The sequence below is a fragment of the Apostichopus japonicus genome, chromosome 5 (genome assembly GCF_037975245.1).
Source record: "Apostichopus japonicus isolate 1M-3 chromosome 5, ASM3797524v1, whole genome shotgun sequence".
Classification (NCBI taxonomy): domain Eukaryota; kingdom Metazoa; phylum Echinodermata; class Holothuroidea; order Aspidochirotida; family Stichopodidae; genus Apostichopus; species Apostichopus japonicus.
In genome coordinates, this window is record NC_092565.1 from 3,913,269 (window position 1) to 3,926,169 (window position 12,901).

Genomic DNA, 12,901 nt, shown 5'->3' on the forward strand with positions numbered 1-12,901 from the left:
TCAAAGGCATTACACATAGAAGAAGGGAGAGTAAATGCAAGGTACACACATTACATGGCAGCTGTAGCTATAGTATAAGTCATAACAAAATGGCATGATTGAGAGTTGACACCAAACTAAATAAAGATTGTTTTAACAGCTACACTTTGTATGATATGCCATACACTTTGTGTAAGCAACTCAAATGTTACAGGAAAAGTCAACTTTTTATACTTATTCACAGTCTGCCAACATAACTCTATAGCTGAGATCATAGGCGTACGAGGCGGGGGGGGGGGGGCAGACTGCCCCCCCAATGATGATGAAATCTGTCACATTCTTGACAAAATGACATCCCTTTTAAAACCAACATGATCATACTCACAGCCCTCAGCACCATTAACAGTGTTCCCTGTCCTTTAATCTTCCCAACACCAGTAAGAGTGTAGTACTCACTTTTCCCTTACACCAACCAACACAAACTGACACCAACAAAACACAGAATGAACTAATTACCCACATCCCCAACACAATTAACAGTGTACTCTGACTTTCTCAACACCAAATATTGGAGTATATTCACATCTCCCTAACACCATCCTGTATAAAATGACACCACATTAAGCCAGCATGATGTACTCACAGCTGGCCAACATCAGTACCTGATCTCTTCAACACCAGCAGGCATATACTCACACCTCCCTCACACCATCTCCCTAACACCATCTTGTACAAACTGACACCACCTAAAACCAGTATTCACATACTCATATCCCAACATCAATAACAGATCTCCCCAAAAAACCAATTGGCACATGTTCACATCTCCTTGACACCATATCCCTAACACCATCCTGTACAAACTGACACCACCTAAAACCAGTATTCACATGCTCATATCCCAACATCAATTTCAGATCTCCCCAACACCAATTGGCACATGTTCACATCTCCCTAACACAATATCCCTAACACCATCCTGTACAAACTGACACCACCTAAAACCAGTATTCACATACTCATATCCCAACATTAATAACAGATCTCCCCAACACCAACAGGCATATACTCACATCTCCCTAACACCATATATCCCTAACACCATCCTGTACAAACTGGATGCATCATACATCCCCTCGACACCAGAATATATTCTCACACCCCCTCGACACCAGCAAGCACAAACTCACATGCCCTCGACACCAGCATGGATATAGTCTCTATCTTCTAGCAGGTTCTCTTCCTGACCTACATGAGTTTGACCGTTGATATCACAGTCCTTCCTATCGTTGTCTGCTCTACTGCGATAGTTCACTGATAGACAGCGACTGTCTGAGGTACACAAGTTGGTGCAGTGGTTCAGGGTCAGAGCCCAGACGGTGTAGAGGGTGTTACTCTGTAAACGATAGCCGTCGTATATCAGGTACACCTTGAACCGAGCGTGCTCGGTCATCGTTACTGAAGAGAGAGAGAGAGATGGGCAAACCAATCAATTAATCAATCGATAAATCAATCAATAAATCAATCACAGAGCCAACCATCATGCTGGTCTTGAAGACATCCAACACAGAGCAGCAGGTTAAACCCATGTACATACACACACACATACATGATGGAAACATACATCCCCTAAAGTAAACTCAAGTCAAAAAGCTATCAACCCTTCAAAACTCAATGTATTGTAAAATTGTGAATGCATCTATGGGCCCACTATGGGGCATTTTAATAGTACCTATAACAGGTAAAAGATAATAAGAAACAGGGAAATAAATTTGACAGTATTTAACACTGATTTATCATTTTATATTAGGGGTGGTATATATCAATACTACTTCTATGGAACAGGGGCATAGCAGCCAGATTATGATCATGTGAACTATATTCCTGCAGTACAACTTCAAATGTTGCCATTGTATACAACTGTGCATATGTTTGTGTAATATAAATGTAAAGCCATTTAGAGGAAAGTCTGAAAGATTTGGGGAGACAACCTCTTCCCCCCCTCCCCCAGACCACCACCTTACCCTGGTGCTTAGGGTCCTGCTATGGAGAAGATTATGGATGATGTAAACCTCAAGAAAGTTATATAGTAGACCTTCTTAATTTGATTCCTCATATCAAAGTCACGTCTCACTGCCTTCCTTAGTCTACATCCCCCACCCCCCCACCCCCTCCACTACAGATTGAACCTCCCTGCACAGACTCCTGGCAAAGTATTGTCAATAGTGGTTAAGGCAGTGGACTTGTGATCTAAGGATTACAGGTTCGAGCCCTGGCTAGATCATTGCGTTGTGTCCTTGGGCAAGGCGCTTTACCTCCATTGCCTCTCTTCACCCAGGTGTATAAATGGGGACTTGCGAGGTAACTTGTAAATATAGTTGCGTGCGCCGGTTTGTGGCTGCACCCTATGGGAATTAAGTCCCCCGGGGGACACGTGGTTGTGGTGCACTGTGGTGCCCCAGGAGAGATTGATTGAATTGTGCACACTTTGGTGTGTAGGTGTGACAAGTTACCAATGACCAGGGTTGTAAAGTCGTGTGAGAGGGCCTTGGCCCTGAACAAGACTGTAAACCTAAATAATAAATAATAAAAAATCAATAAAATACTACATTTCCTCAACACACACCTTATTACAATGCAAACTTTTGGATTAATTCAAACAAGTACTGCTATGCCCTGATATATCAAGAATGGGGGGTGGTGGGGTGGGGGAGGGGGTATTCAGGATTAAAACAAGTAATACCTGATGCAAGCATGGTAATATTGATGGGGGTAACCATGGTGGGGCCATCTCCTTCTGTGGTGTAGGCTAGGATGTTGAACTGATAATCGGAGCCGGGGGAGAGTCCGGTGGCTTCGTAGAAATAGATGGCGCCGTCGGTGACGTCTCCTATCGTAGCGTTATCGTCACCTTCGGTTTGCCGATAAATGATCTGGAATGAGGAGATGGACAGCATCACAGATTTATAAACTTAAGACGATCGCAGCGTGAAATGAATTGTTTAATGTCTTCACGACAAATCAATATATATGTGGATGTACGTGCTGCCACAAATGTACTGTATACTACGTTACAATGATACGGTGTATGCCACAGGTTTTATAGCTTTGATCCAAATCAAACACGCCGGATGCAGTATGATGAAAATACAAAGCATCCAGCATCTGCACGTTATAAGAATGCAGCATCAGCACTTGATAAGAATGGAGCATTGGCACTTGATAAGGATGCAGATTCGGCACTTAATAAGAATGCAGCATCTGCACGTTATAAGAATGCAGCATCAGCACTTGATAAGATTGAAGCATCTACACTTTATAAGAAAACAGCATCAGCATTTTATAAGTATGCAACATCTGCACTTGATAAGAATGCAGCATCTAAACTTGATAAGGATGCAACATCTGCACTTTATAAGGATGCAGCATCTGCACTTTATAAGAATGCAACATCAGCACTTTGTAAGAATGCAGCATCAGCACTTTATAAGAATGCAGCATCTGCACTTTATAAGGATGCAGCATCTGCACTTTATAGGGATGCAACATCTGCACTTGATAAGAATGAAGCATTGACACTTGATAAGGATGCAGCATCAGCACTTTATAAGAATGCAGCATCTGCACTTGATAAGGATGCAGCATCTGCACTTGATAAGGATGCAGCATCTGCACTTGATAAGAATGCAACATCTGCACTTGATAAGGATGCAGCTTCGGCACTTGATAAGGATGCAGCAGCTGCACTTGATAAGGATGCAGCATCTGCACTTGATAAGGATGCAGCATCTGCACTTGATAAGAATGCAACATCTGCACTTGATAAGGATGCAGCTTCGGCACTTGATAAGGATGCAGCAGCTGCACTTGATAAGGATGCAGCATCTGCACTTGATAAGAATGCAACATCTGCACTTGATAAGGATGCAGCATCTGCACTTGATAAGGATGCAGCATCTGCACTTGATAAGAATGCAACATCTGCACTTGATAAGGATGCAGCTTCGGCACTTGATAAGGATGCAGCAGCTGCACTTGATAAGGATGCAGCATCTGCACTTGATAAGGATGCAGCATCTGCACTTGATAAGAATGCAACATCTGCACTTGATAAGGATGCAGCTTCGGCACTTGATAAGGATGCAGCAGCTGCACTTGATAAGGATGCAGCACCTGCACTTGATAAGAATGCAGCATCTGCACTTGATAAGGATGCAGCATCTGCACTTGATAAGAATGCAGCATCTGCACTTGATAAGAATGCAGCATCAGCACTTTATAAGAATGCAGCATCTGCACTTTATGAGGATGCAACATCTGCACATGATAAGGATGCAGCATCTGCACTTGATGAGAATGCAACATCTGCACTTGATAAGGATGCAGCTTCTGCACTTGATAAGGATGCAGGAGCTGCACTTGATGAGGATGCAGCATCTGCACTTTATAAGAATGCAACATCAGCACTTTGTAAGAATGCAGCATCTGCACTTGAGAAGAATGCAGCATCTGCACTTGATAAGGATGCAGCATCTGCACTTGATAAGAATGCAGCATCTGCTGTTATAAGAATGCAGCATCTGCACTTGATAAGGATGCAGCATCTGCACTTGATAAGGATGTAGCATCTGCACTTTATAAGTATGCAACATCTGCACTTGATAAGGATGCAGCATCTGCACTTTATAAGAATGCAACATCAGCACTTTGTAAGAATGCAGCATCTGCACTTTATAAGAATGCAGCATCTGCACTTGATAAGGATGCAGCATCTGCACTTTATAAGAATGCAGCATCTGCACTTGATAAGGATGCAGCATCTGCACTTTATAAGAATGTAGCATCTGCACTTTATAAGTATGCAACATCTGCACTTGGTAAGGATGCAGCATCTGCACTTTATAAGAATGCAACATCAGCACTTTGTAAGAATGCAGCATCTGCACTTGATAAGAATGCAGCATCTGCACTTGATAAGGATGCAGCATCTGCACTTGATAAGAATGCAGCATCTGCACTTGATAAGGATGCAGCATCTGCACTTGATAAGAATGCAGCATCTGCACTTGATACGGATGCAGCATCTGCACTTGATAAGAATGCAGCATCTGCACTTTATAAGAATGCAACATCAGCACTTTGGAAGAATGCAGCATCTGCACTTTATAAGAATGCAGCATCTGCACTTGATATGGATGAAGCATCTGCTGTTATAAGAATGTAGCATCTGCGCTTGATAAGGATGCAGCATCTGCACTTTATAAGAATGTAGCCTCTGCACTTTATAAGTATGCAACATCTGCACTTGATAAGAATGCAACATCTGCACTTTATAAGAATGCAACATCAGCACTTTGTAAGAATGCAGCATCTGCACTTGATAAGAATGCAACATCAGCACTTTGTAAGAATGCAGCATCTGCACTTTGGAAGAATGCAGCATCTGCACTTTATAAGAATGCAACATCAGCACTTTGGAAGAATGGAGCATCTGCACTTGATAAGAATGCAGCATCTGCACTTGATAAGGATGCAGCATCTGCACTTTATAAGAATGTAGCATCTGCACTTTTATAAGAATGCAGCATCTGCGCTTGATAAGAATGCAACATCAGCACTTTGTAAGAATGCAGCATCTGCACTTGATAAGAATGCAGTATCTGCACTTTATAAGAATGCAATACACCAAGAGCTGTGCGGTCTCATCACAATCTTCTGCAATTGCAATTTTTGACGTGGTGATAAATTGTTCAGTGATTCATTTATATGAGAAAAAAAAACAAGAACAAAATATCTCTTAGCCTAGCTGCTGTATGAATCATGTTGATAATGATTCACCTTGTAACCGGCGACATCATGGTTCTGATGGGAGCTTTGTGGTGGGTCCTCCCAGGTGACTAGTGCACTCGTAGGGGTCATAGGGTTCACATGCAAATTAGTAGGTGGTGCTGTAGGATCTGAGTATGAAAGATTAAAAACAAAGAAAACCCCTTTCAATCAGGAGTTCTAGTCACATGATATTTACTCATATGTGTCATCACATCAAACATGCTGCCACACATAGCATAATACATTTTAAATGAATATTCAGTTAATTCACTTGAGTATATATTACATCATTTTATAAAGGAACAAGCATTTTAATGACCTTGGGGTACCTTTTATAGGCACTTTAACCACTCACTTTATACCACTTTGATAATCCCACACTGCATATGTGGCATATACCATCTAGGCACCATAATGGTGTAAATGTTCTATACCCATAATCATACTTTCACCGTTTCAGAACAGCTCCAAAAGTGCCAGTTTACACTTCCTCTGACAATATTAAAACCTAGACCAACCTGTATAAAGTTCTGATACTAACAACAGTGAAATTCATATCAGATGTTATAATCTCTAATATTTCACAGAATCATTTTAATCATAAACTGACGTTATCCATCGTCTTCATTAATCTTCCAGATATGACAATTTTTTTCCCCCTGTGGCTGAATTTCTAAACATATGTATCTATTGTATGTATTTTAGATCCTCCTGCAAGCAGGAACTCGTGAAGAAGCCTCAATGGCTTATCAAAGCCGCAAGCTGACCGAAATCAGTCTCTTAGATTCATATTTACCGTCCATGAATATGAATTGTCAATTGTCAACAACTCTGTAACTGGACGACATACATTAATCTTGGAGTGACTCGAACCGGGGACCTTATGATTGGAAGGCTGCGGCATTAACCACTGAGCTAACACTCAACGTCTGGTGATTTCAGACTTACATAAGTCCTGTTCGCAGATGTAGTAGTATGACGTAGTACAGTCAGCATCGTTGAGCAGCTGGGAGGTCGTGAGGACTGCGCAGTCTTCCCCGCTCCCGGAATCGCTCGGCTGGTTGGCTCCCCAGAAAGGGCTGGTCACGGACAGGTAGGACACGTCATTGACGTACTTAAATGAACCTGTCGAACCGATACAGATATTGCTATGAGATCATCTTAGGTATTACCTGTCTCCTCTATACACATACACTACCCTACCTAGACATTAATTGTAGATACAAAAACAACAGTAATAAAAAATATATTAAAAAACAACAACGGATGAAGCAGATGAAATAATGCTCACTAGAGAGTGAAATTATAGATTTGCAAAGGAAGCAGTTTTTGGGGGGCTTGCAGTCACGTTCACAGTTGCAAAGGATATTACCAGGGTTACAAGATAAAAGGAGCGGAGAGTGTATTATTGCAGGTGGACAGGAAGTTAGTTCATTGTTTGTAAATATTTCAGTAGAGTTGTATACTAGCGGTAGCTGTTATTTTTATTTCGGTATCTCCTTCCTGTAAACTTGAACGTTCTCTCTGACTCATTCAGGTTGGACGGTACGGACAGTTACCCTAATCCTGTTAATATACTACATACTAAATAAACACCATCCTGGTATCCTGGCTTTATTTTGACATTCATATTGTTCATTAAGAGGACTTGACTTTACAACCATGCAGGAACAACACTTCATCTCTGTTATGATGGATCTGTATCACTTCATCACTCAGGGCCTTTAAATCACGAAACCACTTATACACACCCATCTACTAAGAAATCCTACCCTGCAGGTTTCTGCCCAGGGTCCTTCTTCGGTCTATAGTATTTACATTTCACATGATTATACTAGCCACAGCCCTCCTTTGTAGCCCCCTCACTACTATTTTGACATTCCTCCCATGCACATACACCTGTCTTGCCCTAGCTCATACTTGGTACAGGCAAGCTAGTTCTCCCAGCTGTGTGCCTAATATTTCCTCACCAATACCATCCCTAGATAATTTATACACCAATTATTAAAGAGAACTGAAACTTTGTTCCCACCTCCCCCACATCCAGAATAGAAAATGTTAAGTGCACATAATCCTCACCCCCCGAGCTCCCCCACCATCCACCCTCTCTATTACCATAGTTACTGCTTGGCACACATTCTTTCCCCTCCTACCCACTCTGTCTCTGAATATAGGGGGCTAACAGAAGGGAGGGGGGGGTAGGGTAGCTTACACTCCTGGGGACAATTGATCAATTCATGGGGCCTGGGAAGATCAAGGAAAATAAAATTGCATAAAGGACAAATGCTGGTTACAGAATTTGGGCTGGTGGATATAATTGTCCCTTGGGGCCTCAGATTGGCTCTCGAATCCTCTGCTGGAAGATTCATGGCTCACCCTCACCCCTAAGATTCCCCTCTAGCGACCTTAACACGTACCTTCTTGGTCTGCATCCGAGAGGCCTATCCAGTAATTTCGAGTCGAGTACCTGTACCGGTAGGATTTTATCAGGTACTCCCACTCAGCTTCAGTTTCTATCACCACCAGGTCGGCGTTCTGCGCCTGGCAGGAAGTCCGAGCGGCGTCGAAGGTCTTCGTGTCGGAGCTGAAGTAGTAACAGCTGTGGAGATCACTGTTGTAGGACCAGCTCGATACGCAGGAAGAATGAGTCGGTTGAGCTATGGCGGATGCCCCTATATTTTTTTTTTTCGATGACAAAAACAGGCGTGAACTAAATTAACCCAATATGATCGATTCTGTGGGAATGGGTTTATACAAGAGGTCAGATTCTGTTTCCTCCAAATAAACAAACAAGCAGGAACTTTTCTGTACTCAACCCTCCTCCTTCCTTCACAGTCCCTTCCCTTCCCACCAAACTACTTTTCTTCATTTCAGGATCAAACTAAAGATAATAATTAATGCACAAATCACCATTCTATGGTAACCGTCGACTCACCAACTGCCACTTTACACATGAAATATCGAGAATTCTCCACGGTCGCGTCGATGTAATCGTCCGAGGTGTAGGCGTACATCAGGGCGGCGTTCTCGGTGATGTCTCCATTGGGTTCGCTACTGCGCCAACGAGAGTATGTTATGTTGTTCCCTTCCGGATCTGTCCAGAGACCTAAAACAGTATTTCGAGGAGGGGGGGGGGAGTGAAGAGGACGAGAGGTCAGATATCCATGCACGGTGTAGTTCTTCATCAGTGACTATACATAGGGCCGTGGAACTCCAGTCCCGACTCGAGACTGGAGTACTACTTAACTGTTTGGTTAAGTCATTCGTATGACTATTACTTAATGGTCTCAACTTTGCAGCATTCGACGTATGCTACTTGCACACCGAACACACAACATGTTTGGCCGTTGTATTTGTTAAGTCATTACAGATTAATTAGTTAATATAGAAACAAGTACATGATCTCCCCCCTCCCCCACCCCGCCCATTTTCTTTACTTTCTGTGGTTTGAACATGGCAAAATGTGTCACTCATGCATATAGTGTACCGAGGCTGGGGGAGGGGAGGACAAAATGTTAGCAATTTTGGATCCTTCAGTTATGGAATAACTCTTGACCTGGAACCAATGGGGACTATTCTATGAGGTGTGCCCTTTAAATCTGCCTTTTACCTTCCTTCTCTACATCATTAACACCTATCCAAAACGCGGCTGTGGTTGGGTTCATCCAACGAGCCGTCTGCCTCAGTAGATGGTACTCAGCCTCATCCTGTGGGGTGGCCAGATGACCTGAGTAATAATAAGCCAAAACAACAACTGAATGTATAATGAAGGAGTTATTTGTCATAAAAAATATCAAATTACATTCCAGTCCTATCTTTCAAAAAGAAAGAGGCACATATTGACAACAATACCACCAATGTTAAGACATATGTGATCCTCTATGATGATGTTTATGTAACTGATAGTATGATGTGCATGCATACCACTCACTGAAGTCCAGCAGTTATGAAAGACATCTATGAAGCTGTTTATTAATGTCTTTCAAGATTGTAAGACACACATGGTGTTATACCTAGAGGTCTACAAGTGAACTAAATTTTTGAATATCTTCTATCATAAATTCATTAATACTATAATGATATAGTAAGACATGTATGATACGACTATAAAGTTTTCTGCCAGTGATAGGACGACACCAATGATCCCATACATTGATGTCTAGCCTACCTGTTAAGCAAGACATCCATAATCACTTATGATCCCATACAGTGATCACGTCTTCCAGCTAAGTGAGACATCTGTGATCACTTATATGAATGTCTCGCAGTGATGGTAAGACACAAATGATCCCATACATCAATGTCTACCCGTTAAGCAAAGCATCCATGATCACTTGTGATCCCTTACAATCATGTCTTCCAGGTAAGTGAGACATCTATGATCACTTATATGAATGTCTAGCAGTGATGGTTAGACACACACACACACAATCCCATATAATGGTGTCAGCTGCAGACTGTTGATTACCAAGCAGCAGTAGATACATTTACATGTGCCTTACAAGTATACTGTACCTCTGATGGCTCATTTAGATTACCCACCTCCTTGGCCTTGACAGTAAACCTCTGCATCATACCAGCTGTACGTTGACTCATAGAACCTGTAGCAATAAGAGTTGTACTCGGCCCAGCTAGATGGACAGCTGTCAGAGGCTGAGAAGAGAGCCAGAGAGAATAATTCAATGTAGAAGAGAAAATTTGCAGTTTTCAGAAACGAAAAGAGAGTAAAAAAATTTGAAAATGTCACAGGTACCATCCAAATGGAACATAGCAAATGACTTTTGCACAGAATAACAGACTGTACCACTAGGGTGGCCACTTCAAAATGGAGGACACATCACAGGCATCTGCCATATATCTTCCCTTTATGTATATTACAAAAATGAGAATAAACTGCTATTGACAAGTAATAATGCAGTTAACCTGAAGCTTGGAGAGATCATTTTGTAGTAACAAGCTGTAATGAAGTTGTACCTGTTTGCAGCATTAGATGCGTGATTAATTCATGCACGTTCATAAACAGTAGCCAGTACAGTACACTTACGTAGGAGATTTAAAAGTATGTAGCTGAAGGATTCTGTAAAATCAAACGTCCGTTGTTAGCTTCAAGTCTGATTTCTTAGAAGTCCTGGACGTCCCTGTGTCCGTTGAGATGTCATCGAGGATGGAGGTCAGTGCACTGAATTGGGAGGCCGTCCGGCCTAAAGCCAGACGTGCTACAGCTGAGCTTGCAGTTCGATGCCTTGCTGATTCTAAGTAACATGCGTATGTGGGGGCAGTAGGCATATATTTGTGTTACAACTTGTGTGGGTCGGTTATATTTGCAGGGGGGGTGCTTAATCCAGCTGAAGGGAGGATTAACTGAAGACCGTTTGTCAAATAACAGTACCGTTGGACTATATTCCCAAAACCACCACCATCATCCTCACCACCACCATCACCACCACCATCATCACCACCACCATCACCACCACCCCCACCACCATCACCACCTCCATCATCACTATCACCATCCCTCAACATCATCATCACCACCACCACCACCACCATCACAATCATCACCACCACCATAACCACCACCATCATCATCATCACCACCCCCACTATATTCTGTTTAAAACATCATCATCATCAATCAGTACTTATAAAAACTTCGGATAATGTGAAACACTTTAAAAGTGCCTTGAAAGAGAAATATTTTAAGCTGTTTCCTGAAACTGTTCAGTGAGAGGCAATGTCCGAGTTCATGTGACATGGAATTCCATAAGCGAGGGCCATGACTCTAGAAAATGCACGACCACCGTATCCATTGAATTTGAAGCAAGGCTCAATAAGGAGATTAGCATGTTGAGTGTGGAGAGAACGAGTTGGCTTGTAAGGGGAGATGAGATCGCACAAATATTGAGGTGTTTGCCATGCATGAAGGGCCTTCCATGTAAGCAAAAGAATTTTGTAGTTGATTCTTTGTTGAATTGGAAGCCATCAGTGAAGGTGATATAAAGCTGAGGAGATCTGTTTTGGATCTTCTCATGTTAAGAATCACTCTAGCTTGCACTATTATGCACAACATGTAACTTGTTTGTTAAACGTTTGGGAAGACCAGCTAAGACAGCATTACCACAATCTAGACGAGATGTGACAATAAAGGCATGAACCAGTGTTAAATGAGGATAAAAAGTAATTTGGCTAACAGAAAGTCTTGATGAGACATAATCAAATTCATTTATTTGTATACCTTTGGTAATATCATGCACAACACACACATTACAGAAAGCTACATAAATTCCCTGCCAACAACTCGGTTGGAGGGTTTAAAAGCATTCTTACCTCTCGCCTGATTTTCTTGTCTGTCAACTGGGAGAAGGAAATGGAAAACACAAGAAAAATATCTAGTAAATTTGATTGAAAAAGTGAAATATTGGGATTATTAAATAATGAAGTAATAGTACACCCCAGCGGTCTGTCGCCATGAACCCTGACAAGGGCATTTAAATAAGTGAGCATCAATAAAACCAGCTCCTTTCTAATGGTCCCATACTCTCAAAGTTTGCCTTGCATCCTTTACAAATTTGCACTAGCATGTAGGGTAATAATTTACTGTATTAGGTTTGCAAGACAAAATATTGATATTGTACAGTTTTTGTTGTGATTGTGTTTTTTGATGTGATTGTGTTGATTGATAGCAGTGTTAGCCCTAGGATGTTTAATTTATTTTTTTTGGGGGGGAGGGGTTTCAAAAAATAAAAATTGGGGGTAGGGGATTTGATGCTGTTAGTAGTTAGATGTATGTACATATGCCCGGACCGATATTTAATGCACATATAGTACATACAGTGCAGTACACATGATCGACCAATGCGACCAATACACACTGTGCAGTGCCGAACTAACAAAGCCAGTGTTTTCTTTTTGGAAAGATTTGACCAATCAGGTTACTCCTTACAAAAATCAACAAAACTTTATAACATCCGGCTTGTTATTGGCAAGTCTTGTAACTACAGTAATGGTGCTACTTGCAGGAAGTAACAGGAACTGTTGCAGGAAATTCCCCCCAAGACAAAACATTTTCGTGGGACCCCCTAGATAAATTGCA

General features: G+C 41.8%; 1 protein-coding gene across 2 annotated transcripts in view; it reads right to left on the minus strand.

Annotated features, from left to right (window-relative positions):
• Window positions 1–295: 295 nt before the first annotated feature.
• The window catches only part of LOC139967347 (macrophage mannose receptor 1-like), a 38,776-nt gene continuing 26,170 nt past the window's right edge, over window positions 296–12,901 (minus strand). For both annotated transcript variants that reach the window (XM_071971037.1, XM_071971038.1), the window contains 9 exons: window positions 12,136–12,162; window positions 10,351–10,461; window positions 9,419–9,535; window positions 8,744–8,914; window positions 8,226–8,480; window positions 6,757–6,933; window positions 5,818–5,936; window positions 2,723–2,912; window positions 296–1,437 (listed from right to left, as the gene is read on the minus strand). In XM_071971037.1, the coding sequence (XP_071827138.1) occupies window positions 1,166–1,437; window positions 2,723–2,912; window positions 5,818–5,936; window positions 6,757–6,933; window positions 8,226–8,480; window positions 8,744–8,914; window positions 9,419–9,535; window positions 10,351–10,461; window positions 12,136–12,162 (1,439 nt within the window). In that variant the 3' untranslated portion in view covers window positions 296–1,165. The remainder of the gene's footprint in view (window positions 1,438–2,722; window positions 2,913–5,817; window positions 5,937–6,756; window positions 6,934–8,225; window positions 8,481–8,743; window positions 8,915–9,418; window positions 9,536–10,350; window positions 10,462–12,135; window positions 12,163–12,901) is intronic.